This window comes from Panthera pardus, unplaced genomic scaffold, assembly GCF_024362965.1.
Source record: "Panthera pardus isolate Hobbes unplaced genomic scaffold, ASM2436296v1 HiC_scaffold_11, whole genome shotgun sequence".
Lineage (NCBI taxonomy): Eukaryota > Metazoa > Chordata > Mammalia > Carnivora > Felidae > Panthera > Panthera pardus.
Window position 1 is genome coordinate 94,658,597 of NW_026526666.1, and position 14,015 is coordinate 94,672,611.

The following is a 14,015-nucleotide window of genomic DNA, read 5'->3' on the forward strand; positions in this document are numbered from 1 at the left end:
TTTTCTATGTCCTCCCCCCTTACCTGGTTTATTAGCCAGAGCAGCTGTTTCTTTCCATCAATAACAACAAAATCTGCAGCTTTCCTACCAAACCCTCAGGCACGGGAAGTGCCGTGGCCTTTTCTTTTTGGCCTCTGCGTGCCCGTACACCCTTACCATCTCGGGAGACGCTTCCACGGTGAGGTCTCGGTGGGAGGCAGGGGCCCCCCCTCCCACCTTACAAGGCAAGGAGCCCAAACATCCCAGAATGGCAAAAAGACTGTGCCTTTCTAGGCGCACGGGAGAGGAGTTACTGGTTTCCTTAGGGCAAGAGGATCGAATTCTCTCATTGTGGCTAATCTGACACCTTGACATCAGACTTTGATCTGGACACGTGACCAGTGGTGAGAGGTGGCTGTGAGTCTAGCTGTGGCATCCCGGATGGTTTGGTGGCCGTGCTGCCGAAAACCTGTTCATCTTTGACATACGTTGACAGACGCAAAAATATTTATTTCTTTATCTTAGGGAATCTGGTCCCACAAAAAGGCCAACATCTTTTTCATCTCATCGTCTTGACCCTCCAAAAAACAGATCTTTCGATTAAGAGGTAAAGTATGTCGATAAAAGCAAATTTAGAGGTGTGCTCAGATAAAATCATTTCTTACAGACCAGTACTACAGGCAACCCTAGACTTCCAGTTCACGCAGAACTCCCTTCTATCTGTCATGTACAGTCTCTGAAGGAGAAAAGAAAGTTAAGAGGTTGTCTGCAGACAAGGCACTTCAGAAACCACCTGGCGGCGGACAGGAAGGCCGAACCCCCACCTCCGTGAGAACAGCTCCAACGTTCCTGCTCAAACACTCTTCCGCCTGGCTTCCAGCGAAGCCTGCCTCAGCCCCGCACTGCCTACCGGGCCCGGAGGACCCGGCAACCAGGCCACTTGGCCAGGACGAACACCTTTTTCTGAGGCTCAGCGCGGTTCCTGCGGCCGACACCGTGGAATGCTTTCAGAGGCCCCTGCCGGGGCCTTTTGCAGGAGCAGTCCCTTTTGCAAGGGCGCGTTAGTGCAGATCAGCACGTTAGCAAAGCAAATCTTAAAGAAGGTTTTAAAAGCCGGTTAATACTCCTGATTCCCCTCCTGATTCCCCTCCTGATTACCTGTTCAAGCTGCAGCCTATAAACCTGCCAGTCATCAGGAAGGAGTCCCCCCTCTGAAGGCACCCGGAATCAAGTGGCTCCAGCCGATGGGAGTGCACAAAGCCCTCCTTCTGGACGCTGGTCATGTGACACTTGTAACCACTGAGAAGGGCCGATCTGAGTCCAGGCAGCACACGCAACCCCTTCTTTTGCTTTGGGGGCTTGTGTTTAATACGGGTCACTGTGATGGAAGCAGCAGTCTCGGAGTCTCTCGTGTCAAGAGAACAGAGACGGGGATGCCGGAGTTTTTCTCCTCCTCGTTCTGGTGGCACACCTGAATCCCAGGGAAGTGCGACATGTGCCAATTCACTGCGAACATGCCAGTCTGTTAAGAACGTCAAGACGAGGAGGAGAGGGTCATGCTCCAGACAGAGGCTGGCCGCGGAGAGCTCCGTCCTCCTTCCTTTGGCCCAGGTGAGGCGGCTCCTTTCCAGAAGTTGTACGAGGAAGAAGAGGGGTGCGCTCAGATCAGAACTGGACCCAGCCTGTGCCTGGTTGAGTCTGGCTGGAAGTCGACCTGTAAAAGGGAAAAAAGGGAGGGGTGGGAGAGTTCAGATGTTTGAAAATATAAAGTCGATAAAATGTGGCTTCTCTCTGGGCAGAAAGAGCTCCAGGAAGCTGGTCCCCGAATGTTCTAGAGCAGGGGTCAGCAAACTACAGCCCAGGGACCAAATCTAGTCCTCTGCCTGTTTCTGTAAATAAAAGGTCACTGCTGCACAGCCACGCACATTCACGGACACGTCATCTATGGCTGCTCTTGGGCTACAAAAGCAAAACTGAGACCATAAGGTCTGCAGAGTCGATACTACTTGCCGTCTGGTCCTTTACAGAAAGCACGTGCCGAGTCCTGTCCTGCAGCCCATATAATGTCCGCAGAATACATTTAAGTTTGGAGCATCTCTCCACCTCGACTCCAAGGCAAGGCTTGAAATTTTATCGAGGCAAAGAAGGCAAGAGACCTTGCCTCGGAGGTCCCATGAGGACGGGAGCGGAGGAGGAACGGGGAGCTCCTAGTGAGGACGGGACCGGAGAGAGTTGCAAAGGGTAGCCCCAGGTCGCCCAGCAGTAGAAGGCAGCGAAAAGCCTTCACGGAGAGAAGTGTGCCACCCAAAGGAGGCACTTGGGGCTCTGCCCTCCGGCCGCCCTGAGAATCTCCGAGCGAGAGCTGCTGCTCTGAACACCACAACAAAAGCACCTGGGCCCATCCCAGGTTTCTCGAGAAGCAGCCCCGGCCCCAGTCCCACCACAAAAATGTGACCCTCCTCACCCTGTGGATTTGGTAAAGTCTCCCCAGATGTCGGCGGTGGCAGGCTTGGGTTGTGGCCAGGACATGGTGGCACCTCCTACTGACGTCCCCACATCCGATGGGCAGGGAGAAAAGAAAAGGAGACACACGTCAGGGATCACTCTTTTGGGTGGTCTCAGCGACCCTGAGAAATCAGCCTCATGACTCCAGGTGCCTGAGAAAGACACACGGAGACCCGCTCTGGGGCAACCGGACCCAGCGAGCTGCCACATTTCCGCCATCAGCTCATGAGGCCTTGAGGGCTCCTGGAGAAGAGTGGAAAGCCACGAACGAGGTGGAGGGGAGGGTGCCGGTGAGGAGGAATCACACCTCACCGATCATCCCTACGTGAAGCTGACCTTGTTTCCAACGGCTGACGTTGGCCATCTGGTTAAAATTTACCATCTCCTGCCCTGGCTTCTTGAGTGGACAATGCCCACCACAGATGCAAGACCGTCTTCCTGTAAAGCCCTCAGTCCAGTGTCTGGATCAACCGAACGAAAAAGTTATGCTTCCGGACAAGTGGCAAGTGCTGGGACCCAAACAGGTTAGGGTTTGGGGAGAGCCTTCTAGAAGAAGCCACAGAAGCTGCTATCCGTGTGTACCTTTTCATCCAGGGAGGGGGCACAATGGCGCCGCAGGGGCTGTTTCTGTGCGCGTCCGGCACCTCTCCCAGGGCTAAACGCCCCTTCCGAAGGCCCTGAGCCTGCTACCCTCTGCCTTCCCACCAATCTGCTATGTCTCATCTGCTCTGGGCTGGGAGATCAGATAAAACCAGGGCCTTCAAGTGTTTAGTTTTACAGCTCGCCAAGTGCTTAAGCAGTGCTTTAAAGCGCACTATCTTTCAAACCCCATCACAGTCCCTGGGGGAAGATAGGCCGGGACCAACCGGGTGACTTCACGCACATTCCTCACGTCTCAGTTCCCTTATCTCTCAAACGGAGACAACAACACTGCTGACTTCACAGAACTGGTCTGTGTTTTGTTTTGTTTGGGCTCCACCACACCCAGCATGGAGCCCGAGTCAGGGCTTGACCCTGACCCTGGGATCAGGACCTGAGCTGAGCTCAAGACACTTACCAACTAAGCCACCCGGGGTGGGGGTGGGGTGCTGACACCATTTCATCTGGAGACATGCTAATTGCCAGTCTGGCACATTAGAGCACAGCCCTTGAGAGCAGCAGCTGTACTTGGAGTATCCCCAGGACCGACACACCGCCTGGCACATATACATATTCTGCATCAGCTGTTAAAAACGCACCAGCAACTGAGGAAAGGCCTAAGACTGGCTCTCAGACCTCAGCGAGCACACAACACTAAGAACAGAGACGTTCCTGCCCCTGTCCCTGGTGATGCCAAGGTAGGCGGTCCTATACGGTGCTAAAAGGATAGTTCCAGGTGTCGGGGCAGGGGGGGCTCACTGACTGCTACTCCTGCCCACTCCTGGGCTGGGAATCCCCCACAGGGCTGAGGTTGGAAGCCCGACCTCCAGACGGGGAAGCCAACGTCCACACCCCTAAGAGAGAACAAAAGCAGGATTCCTGCCTAGATCCTGCCCCCCGCCAGAACCTGGTGAGATCTGCGTGGAGAAAGTGGGCTGGTGACAATCACCCAGCCTGGGGAAGGCCAGGAGCATCCAGCTAGGCTGGGCAGGTAGGGTGGGGAGGCCAAGGAAATGGGCTAGCTCCCCGGCATTACCAGCGGCTGGTAATAGGCACGAACCTCTGGAATCCCAGGGTCTCCAAAAGCCGTTCCTTACACCTTAGAACAAGCCCCAGCATAGCGTGCTGGGGGAGTTACCTCTGTTTCCCAGCACCCCGAGGGCCTTACAAGGAGCGTGCTCCAAATTAAATCCCCAATTTTATTTCCCACCACTCACCTTGGCAGACTTATGCTACATCCATAACCTTAAATACACCAGATGTTTAAAAATCTGAGCCTTGGCGCACCTGGGTGGCTCAGTCCCTTGAGTGTCTGACTCTTGATTTCAGCTCAGGTCATGATCTTACGGTTCGTGGGATGGAGCCCTGTGTTGGGCTCTGTGTTGACATGTGGAGCCTGCTTAGGATTCTCTCTCCCCCCTCCCTGCCCCTTCCCTATTCTCTCACGTGTACTCTCTCTCAAAATTAATTAATTGAAAAAAAAACCAAAAACCTGAGCCCCATTCACACTCTTGTCTCTCTCTGCGACGCCAAGCATCATCCCCTGCCCCAATCTCTTTCCTTAAAGGCCCAGTTCAATTCCACCTTTTGCGTGAAGCCTCCCCACACCATGCTGGCTGGTAGTATGTGGACCCATACATTTGGTCTTTGCGTCCATGACTCCTCTCTCCTACTAGATATGAGTAGTCGACATGAGCAGACCATGTCTCCATCACCCACCCACTCGACAAACACTGAGCAGCCTCTGAGAGCCAAGAACGCACGTGTGGGTGATTTCACAGCCATGAACAAGTTTCAGTCCCTGCCCCATCAGGGGTAGACAGAGGCACCGAGGGGGTTAGTGGTGGGCATCAGAGAACAGAGGAAGCCCTTACCCAGTCTGGGCAGGATCACCTTCTAGTTTGTCACATACAGGTACCAGATGATGGACCAGTGTGAGTGCAGGAGGGAACACGCCACGGGGCCCCAGCCACCAGGGCGGGGGAGAGGAACCCACAGGGCAGGTTCAGCAACAAGCACTCCGGAGCACTGACCTGAACTGGGAGCAACTGCTGTCTGGCCGAGGGACCCCCCCGCAGACAGCTGCTCCCCAGGAGGGGGGATCAGGGTGGAGGTTTTCCCCCCTGGAGGCGGGGGAAGCAGGCTCAAGCCCCCTGTGCTGGCGGGCCGGGCTCGGGGAGTCCCAGCTGCTCCTTCCTTCTTCTTCATGTTCTAAAGAGAGGAGAGGAATGCAAGCCAGTCAGCTCTGCTGGGGTCCCACTCCCATTGGAAAACCCCACAGGGAGGGCCACGGCGGCCCCCAAGCCCCAAATGTCTGTATAACCACAAGACGGTCAAGAGCTGTCCAGCACTCTCACTGTTACGAACAGTACTCCATGCGGCACAATTCTGGAGCTGTTCCCAAATACATTTCATTTTAAGACTCGGCACTGGCTTCATTAATCATCAGAGAAATACAAATCAACACCACCAATCAAAGCTAGTGCTGCGCCAGCACATGCCCACCAGAACGGCCAAAATGTAGGCTGTCAAGTACCAACAAGGATAGGGAACAACCGGAACATTCCCACACTGCTGGTGGAAGCATAAACTGGGAAAACTCCTTGCAAAGACAGCTTCAAAGAATCTATAAAGCTGAGCGCGCCAACGGATGACCCAGCAACTCCCCTCCCAGAGACAGACCTCCCAGGAATGCGTTCTCACGTGCACTCGGACGTTCACAGCCGCACCATTTGTGAAAGCTCCAAACCGGCAGGCACTCCGGTTGAACGGTAACACCGGGGCACATTCCCATCACGAGATACGCCACCACAGTGACAACAGACAAGTTACGTGCACCGAACGGAGGCTCTCACAAATGCTACACTGGACCAAGGGGTTACACGCCTTGTGTGAGCACAATGCTACATGGACCAAGGGGTTACACGCACAAGAGCACAAGGCAGAGGATTCATTCATAAAAGGCACAAACGAAATCTAGGGCGTCCGACATCAGGACACTAGTTCCTCTAGCCTGTGGACGGGGGCAGGGGAGGGGCTTCCGGAGTGCCGACAATCTCTGCTTCTTGATCTGGGGCTCGTTTGGGTGGGCACGTTTGCTTTTCAAAAATTCACCGCCTTCTACATTTATAACGTGTGTGCTTTTCTGTGCGCATATCATACTTCAGTAAGACCCTAAAAAATCCCCCAAACCTGAGTCCCAACGTGAGCCAGAAACCAGTGCTAGTTACAGGGATGAAGACACAGTGCCCACCTTCTAAGGGGAGCAGCAGCTTAATCCAATGCGAAAACCATAGCCCTGAAGTCAGGAGCCTCACAGCCCTCGCTGAGAGTCCAGCTGTGCCGGTTATTTCCAGCTCTATGACCTGGGCAAGTTCCTTAATCTCGCTAAGCCTCAACTTCCTCGTCTGTAAGATGGGAGAATGTTTGAGTCATGTAAGTGCCTAAGAACACTACCTGGCACACAGCTGATGCTCATTAAATGCTAGTCCCCTCCCAGCAAGAGAGGAATCACATCCCAACCAGTCCACTGGACATGACCGGTATTTTCTCTTAAGGGCCAGCTGGCCAACTTCAAGGGTCCCAAATCATCACCATCATGAAGCAGAAAAGAGGAGAAAGAGACAGTGTAAGTAAAAAGGAAGAGCATTATTTTAGGGTTACAAAGTTTCTTCAAAAAACATTTCCATCTGGTCCTTGGTTCCCCCAAATCATTCCAACCCCCCTCCCTGTAGCCGGGTGAGGACCAAGCCTTGGCCACCCAGCCCAGCACTACCTTTTCCCACTCTCAACAGGAGCTAACAAGGGGACACCCCCAGATGCCGGGCAGCTTAGGACGAGGACACGGGGTGTCAGGACACCGCCACTGGCAGGAGCTGCCCATGACTCCCGGCATCCACCTCAATGCCCTTCTGCCCAGAGCAGAAGGCTCTGGCTTCTTCCAAAAAGCCTTCCTGGCTTCCCCAAGCTCTAGGCTGCGTGCCCCTCCTCTAGGAGCTCATGGCACTGAGCACATCCCCTCCCCTGCCAGGTTGTGATCGCCGTTTGTCTCGTCCATCTCCGTTGAACTCTGAGCTCCACGACAGCTGAGCCCTCTTGCTCACCCACGGCCCAGTACCTGGCACAAGGCAGCTGCTCAACAAGTATCGGCTCAACGGATGGAACTGAATTATGGGAAAAGAGGGGTGGGCTCTGGGCCGGGCTTGGGCGCCTGCCAGCAAAGCCAAGTGAGGGTGGGACTCACCGCGATGTTGAGCTTGATGGTCTGGCCCTCTTTGAAGCCTAGGTCCAACTTGGGGCCCAGGTCGGGGTTCTGGGCTTGCTTTGCAAATTCACACTGCTGTTTCACCCACCTGGGGAGAGAACAGGAAGAAAAGGGTGACAATGAGACCAGGTTCCCTGCTTAGAAAGAGCACACGTGGGCTTGCTAGTTGGACCTGAATTCAAATCCTGACTCTTGTCACATAAGCAGCTGCGCGCACATCCGTTACCTCATCAGCAAAATGGGATGACGATCCTGTGTGTCTTAATGACTGCTATGAAAATTCGGTGAGCTCATTTATGTACAAGGCGGTCCTGACACCTGTCTTTAGGAAATCTGAGAATCTGGCCCTTTCCTCCCCAGCACTTGGCGTGAGAACTAAGACCATGTATCCACACGCCGCGCCCAACGACTCTTAAGGTAGGTGGTGAGACAAGACAGATGCCCAGGCGGTAGAGAGCAACACCAAGGTCCCCCACCCGCCATCTGATACCCATCCAGCAGCCACCCAGGGACACGTCAGGGAAGTGCCGGGGGTGCCCACGTGAGTGGCGGCACTCTTTCCAACGTGCCAGCAGCCAGAGGTGGGGGCCTGCAGGTGGCAGGGGCACAGTCCTTCCTGTCCCGTCTTCTAGCTTTAGAAAGGACTCCCAGGACATCTGGTAGGTGGCCGAGGATCGCGCCACTTATCGTACCTGGGGGGACTGGCTCAGCAAGGCCACGTGAGCCTTGCACGGACTCTGGCACCTCTGGTGCCTGGTATGGGAAGAGGAATGGCATCCCAGAGGCTGGGCCGGCTGACCCTGGGAAAAGGAGACGACTCGAAAGCAGAGAAGGCAGCCTGCCCCACAGGAGCAGCGAGTTCCCCCGAGGCGCCGCCAGGAGACGAATCCCACACAACCACCGGGGTATCCTAAGCTGGGGGACCCTTCTGTCCAGGAAAGAAGGGAGGAGGCGTGAGCACGTGTGTCCTGCAACCACTCACTTGAAATGGTCCTGCAACGCGACATTGAAGTCAAAGGCGTCGCCGCGGTCCCCGAAGCCAATTCCAATAAACGCCCGGCGCCCTGGGGGACAACGCAGGATTAATCCCAGTTAATGCAGAGGCAGAGGAAACCTTTCTCAGTGGGAAGAACTACCAAGCCCCGCACGCACCGTTTCCGTCTTCGATGCGGATAACGAAGTACCTGCTGGAATCCGTCACGCTCTCCACGGCCGTGCCAGGAAACTGATCCACCGGGGCCTGAGCAAAGAGCTCCCCTGGAAACACAAGGGAGGGTGAGTCTCGAGCCCCCTTCCAGCCTGACATTTCTATCCCACCACTGGGCCCTTTTCCCTAAAAGGCAGGTAGGCAAACCTTACCCTCGAGTTCAAATCCAGTCTATTCTAACGGGACCGGTAGACACAAGAAACATAAGCAAGGAAAGGTTTAAGTCAGAGGGGGCTTAGAGGTCAGACACGGCCCAGTTTTAACATTTTTAACTGCCAAACTTTTCAAAATCAAACTACATGTAAAATAATCCAGGTTTCTGGCTTCTCTTAAAACCCAAAGCCCATTCTCGCGGGAGCCGGCTAGAGCCTACCCGCCTCACCTGTAACGTTACTTGTCTGCACTCAAGGGCCTGGGAGCAGGCAAGCCCCCAGGTAGAGCACAAGCTTTCTGAGGCAGGACTGCAGACGGGCTGGTGGACCCAGGGGAAAGAGGGTTTGGGCACTCACGGAAGGATCTGAAGCAGCCAGGACAAAAGGGCCACTGGTCTTAAAAGGAGCCCTGGTGAAATGCATCCCCTGTCCCACTGGCTCTCCAGGCCCCAGCACAGCACACACCTTTGGGGACATTCTGGACCTGCGTCACCTCCACAGGTGCCGACCTCCGTTCACAGGTTCAGTACTCGACCCAGGATCTACAACTGACTGCTGGTTCAGAGGTGACTGCCATCAAGGCTGAAGTGAACGGAAATCAGTGTCCCTGAAGTCTGCAGCTTCTTGATAATTTCTCTGACCCCCTAGTTGGGTCCCTGGCCTCTGGAACTCAGCTGGGTGCCTTCAGCCGAAAGCAGCTATTCTCAGCCAGGGGTGATTTTGCTCACCTTTCCCCCAGGGGAGACGTGGCAATGTGTGCAGTCATTTGTGGTGTTCACAACTTGGGGGGGGGGGGGGGGGGCGGTGCCATTGGCATCTAGTAGACAGAGGCCACGGATGTTGCTAAATACCTTAAATTTGACTTAACAGCCCACAACACTCACGTGGCCCAAATGTCACTAGCACGGAGGCTGAGAAACCCTGGCCCAAAATGACTGCAGAATGAGAGACAACCAGGACCCAGTGGGCGCGACCCCAAGCCAAGAGCATGCTGGGGTGGCTCCTACAGGTGAGGCTCAGCTCTACGCAGTCGCTGTTACACTCAGCGGTCACCCTGAAGTCAGCTCCCAAGGCTCCCAGGAAACAGGTGTTGCCATCCCTTGGGAGGTCACCCGGGACACCCCAGCACGCTGCACAGCCAGAGTTCTCTGGCCTAGTCATGGCAGCTGTCTTCTCAACCTCCTCTGCCACCAGTACCCGTCAACTCCACGCTCCAGAACAAATCGACGCTTTGGATCACCTTGCAGTTCACAAAGCAATTGGCTAAGTAGGTGCTCACTTCACATTTCCAACAGCCTTGTGAAAACAGAAGCTAAGGTGACCCCCATTTCAAAAAGGAGGCCGAGGCACTAGAGGCCACATGGCTCGCGCAAGGTCTCAGAGCTCAGACACAAGTGACACAGTTCTGAAAGAGGCAGCCCATTTTGCCTATGACTCTTTACACTTTGTCCTGCCCCACAAAGAACAATCTCTATATGTTAGAAAAATAAATGACCGAATGTTCTGGCACCCGACCGAGCAGGCGCTGTGCCCGATCCCTGCCCTGGGGGCTGGGACTATTTCAGGCCACAATGCCCCCCCCCCCACAGCTCACCCAGAGACACTAGGGGCACAGGACTTCCAGATTTCCCCTAAGGTAACACCTGCCAGCTGACCCCGACACAGCCCAGCTTGGCTCGTCCTTTCACCAGAAAAGAGCTGAGCAGGCCACTTTCCAGCTCTTTCGGTTAACAGGCGTGGTCAGTCTGGGGAGCTACCATTCAGTCGATACACAGAATTCCTGAGTAAGCAGCAGAGAGCTCAGCCGCCAAGGGCTGTGTGTCTTCCCCCAGCCCGTCTTCAAGGCAAACCCTGGGGCTTCCTCCTTGGGACCGACCTGCAGTTCTCCTCTCCTTGGGCTCCCAAATTAGTATTTTCTTAAGGAAAAACAGGTGCTTGACAGGTACTCCCTTTTACACCTGGAGACAGTGGTTTCTGCAATTAAAGGCCGGGGCCGGGGGGGCCGGGGGGGCCGGGGGGGGGGAGGGAAATGGAGACAGTTTAAAGGTAGTCGGGCCTTTGATTTCCAGGATCGGTTCCCGTGACCCGTGAGTGGACCGGCCTGGGCCGGGCTGCCTCTCCCTGGACAGAGTAGGAGGTGCGGCATCTCAGCCCCAGGAGGGCCTCCCTTGCCTTTACCTGAGGTCCTGTCCTCCAGCTTGATGTAGGCCACCTGCCCTTTTGCAGTGATCCGCAGCCGGCCACTCCATGATGGCTGGTCCAGCTGCCACTCCGCGGCCCTAAGGGGACAAAAACCATTGAGCCTCTGCTAGAGGCTCCTGCTCCCTCACTCCAGTGCTGGGGACGGGAATGCAAAGGGCACCCAGGCTGCTTGCTCTAGACCAGAGGTTGAAAAGGGCCATACGATCCTTGTCACAACTACTCACGCCGCCGTGGTAGCGTGAAAGCGGTCACAGATGCTACGTGAGCATGTTGGTGCTTTAAGTATTTTAACTGAGTGTTTTCTACTGCGACTGTATTTCAGTGCAGCTTTATGGACACTAAAGATTTGCATCTCGTATAATTTTTTTTTTAATTTTTTTAATGTTTATTTTTGAGAGAGAGAGAAACAGAGCATGTGCAGGGGAGGGGCAGAGAGCGAGGGAGACACAGAATCCGACGCAGGCTCCAGGCTCCGAGCTGTCAGCACAGAGCCCAACGCAGGGATCGAACTCACAAACCGCGAGATCAGGACCTGAGCTGAAGTCGGACACTTACCCGACTGAGCCACCCAGGCGCCCCTCATATAATTTTCAATTAAGAAATATTTTTTTCTTTAAATGTTCTCCAACTATTTAAAAATGTAAAAACCATTCTCAGCTTGTGAGACATTCGGAAACACAGTGAGTCGCACTTTGCCCACCCCAATTCTAGACTACAGAGAACTTCTCTGAAGTAGGACTTTGCAATTTTCTTTCTTTTTTTTTTAAGTGTTGATTTATTTTGGTGGGGGGGAAGAAGGAGATAGAGAGAGAGAGAAAGCCAGCAGGGGAGGGGCAGAGAGAGAAGGGGACAGGGGGTCTGAAGTGGGTTCTGCGCAGACAGCAGAGATCTGGATGCGGGACTCGAACTGAACTGTGAGATCACGACCTGAGCTGAAGGCAGGCGCTTAACCGACCGAGCCACCCAGGCGTCCCTCCAGTTTTCTTTCTGTAAAGGAAGTAGCTACTGGGTCTGCCGTTTAAGACGCTGCCAGGCTGCACGGGCCAGAGTGACCATTTGGGACCAATGAGACGATCTTCAAAGAAAGGCAAAGAGGGAGCGATCATTAGGAGAAAGAGAAAAGGAGAGCGACCATCCGTGTGAGAAAAGGGGATGGGTGTTCAAGAAATACAATCTCAAAGGTGTCTTAGGCAGAAAGAACCACAGGACACCATGGACCTTCTTGGGGGACTTTTAAGGCAGTAACTGCACATTTTATTTCTAAGAAGCAGTTTAGTAAAACCCCCCAAATACCAAGAACCTTGGGTGTTTCCAAGAGGCTTTTCTTGGAAGTCCCTGAGCAGAAGAAGTCAGGCCTTTGAGCGACACCATAACGTGCACACAGGTTGTTTTCTGGCCACACAAATGCAGACTCTCAATTCACAAGTCAGCGGACTCAGTTTCGGTTCCTCTTAATGGGGCAACACAGGCCTTAGATTCAAGCCCAGCAGAGCTCTGAGGATGAAATGCAGGGACTGCCAGTTTCCTCTACGCCACACCAGCCAGCCCCGACACTTGGGAGACTCACTCTCTGGGGGACCAGGAGGGACAAAGCCCATCCTACTTACGGGGATCGCAGTCGATGACCATCCCCGGTTTGGTGTCCCACCTCCAGTCCGATGACAGAAAGTGAACGTTTTTGTCATCGTTCCTATTGTTGCTTTCACACTCTTTTTAAGTTACATCACGGATGTAACAGGTGTTCAAGAAAAGAATCTGTTCTCTAGAAAATCAGCTAGGAGTCCGCATTAACACAACTGGAGAGTAGCAAGAGGCCAGAGAGGCGGACGCGCCACCGTCCTCGCGGTGCAGGCCAATCCTGTATCTCCAAACAACTTAGACAAACACGGCCTTCAAGAGCGACCCCACCCCCAACCCAGGGGCACAAAATAGCCACAGATCAGGCGGTCTGTAACAGGTACATCTTTTCTTCTGCTTCTTTTCACAGGCAACGCACCCAACATGGTAACAACGGTACAAAACGGTACAAAAAAAGGATGCCTTGAAAGGAAGTCTCCTTCCAACCCCCACTGTCCTGCGTTCCCTTCCTGACGCTACAAGCACCTGTTTATCACCGGAGACGCGCGGATGGGCTCCTCCCAACCGCCACAGGCTGTGACAGGGTCTGAGGTTCGTGAGAAGGGGGCTGGGCGGGGAGGGGTCCCCGGGCTTTGGCCCTCCGCTTCCGGCTCGGACGGGTCATTTTGGCCGGTTCTCGGCTCCCTTCCTTCCCCTGGGGATTTCCGCCCGCGATAGGACCCCTCCCCCTTCAGGCTTTTCAAGGTTCCCTCCAAGGCCAGTTGGCGCTGAAAGAAAAGGTCTTGTGAAACCCCCACTCCCAGCCGCTTTCAGGGTACCCGGCAGCCCACAGGCTAGACACGGCTTTAACGCCTTCCGCGCGCCGGGAGCCCCGTGCGTCGGACTGAGACGGCCCAAAGTCTGGGTCCCTCTTGCTGCTCTGGCCTCGAGCTGGGAGAAGCCGCGGCATTACCTCCCGCCTCTCCCCTACACCCGCCGGGGCCGTCCTCGGCTTCCCAGTGGGCGTGTCGGCCGGCGGGGAAGGGGTTAAGTCGGGGTTAGCCCGGGCCGGCGGCGAGCGGTCACCTGTAACCACGGTTGGTGGCTCGCGGCGGGATGCGGTAGACGTGGACCTCCGGCTTGACACAGAGCACCGACTCGTACTCGCCCTCCTCCATCGCGACGCCCGGAACCCGCCGGACTTCCGGCTCCTTCCCAGCAGCGGGGCCGGAAGCGGCGCGACTCTATGGCCCGGGTCAGGCTAGAGCGGCGGCTTGCGGTCCTCCGCCCGTTTGTCTCCCGCGCGCCCTCTGCTGGCCGCTCTGGCTCCAGACGTGCGGCCGAAGGATTCTAGAGCCGAAGCGATGAGGTCCAAGAGCCTTGGGGCGGGGGGCGCTTCCCGCTCCGGCAAGGCCGAATGGGCAGCCGAACAACTTGGGTACAGACCCAGCTGCAATCAGCTCTCCGGTTGTGGGGCATCCCCATCTGACACCTGGGCCCAGCTGGCTGA

The 14,015-nt window shown here is 55.1% G+C and overlaps 1 protein-coding gene across 2 annotated transcripts; it reads right to left on the reverse strand.

Moving 5' to 3' along the window:
* Positions 1-1,320: 1,320 nt before the first annotated feature.
* NECAP2 (NECAP endocytosis associated 2) lies at positions 1,321-13,728 on the reverse strand. 2 transcript variants are annotated; one of them, XM_019461521.2, is made up of 8 exons: positions 13,592-13,728; positions 10,925-11,025; positions 8,540-8,644; positions 8,370-8,451; positions 7,367-7,475; positions 5,157-5,334; positions 2,444-2,522; positions 1,321-1,693 (listed from the first exon to the last, which is right to left on the reverse strand). In XM_019461521.2, the coding sequence occupies exons 1-8, from the start codon at positions 13,681-13,683 to the stop codon at positions 1,645-1,647; spliced, it is 795 nt and encodes a 264-aa protein (XP_019317066.1). In that variant the 5' UTR covers positions 13,684-13,728; the 3' UTR covers positions 1,321-1,644. The 2 variants fall into 2 exon arrangements, with proteins under 2 accessions (XP_019317066.1, XP_019317067.1); XM_019461522.2 differs by having other exon boundaries at positions 2,444-2,519; positions 13,592-13,727.
* Between the last annotated feature and the right edge of the window lie 287 nt (positions 13,729-14,015).

What these genes read in the sequence shown, in the direction of transcription:
- NECAP2 (XM_019461521.2), bottom strand. Translation starts at nt 13,683, where the DNA reads ATGGAGGAGGGCGAGTACGAGTCGGTGCTCTGTGTCAAGCCGGAGGTC. An exon ending in CCGCATCGAAGACGGAAACG is followed by an intron (nt 8,452 to 8,539) that starts GTGCGTGCGGGG and finishes GTTGTCCCCCAG; the next exon opens with GGCGCCGGGCGTTTATTGGA. An exon ending in GACTTTACCAAATCCACAGG is followed by an intron (nt 1,694 to 2,443) that starts GTGAGGAGGGTC and finishes TCCCTTTTACAG; the next exon opens with GTCGACTTCCAGCCAGACTC.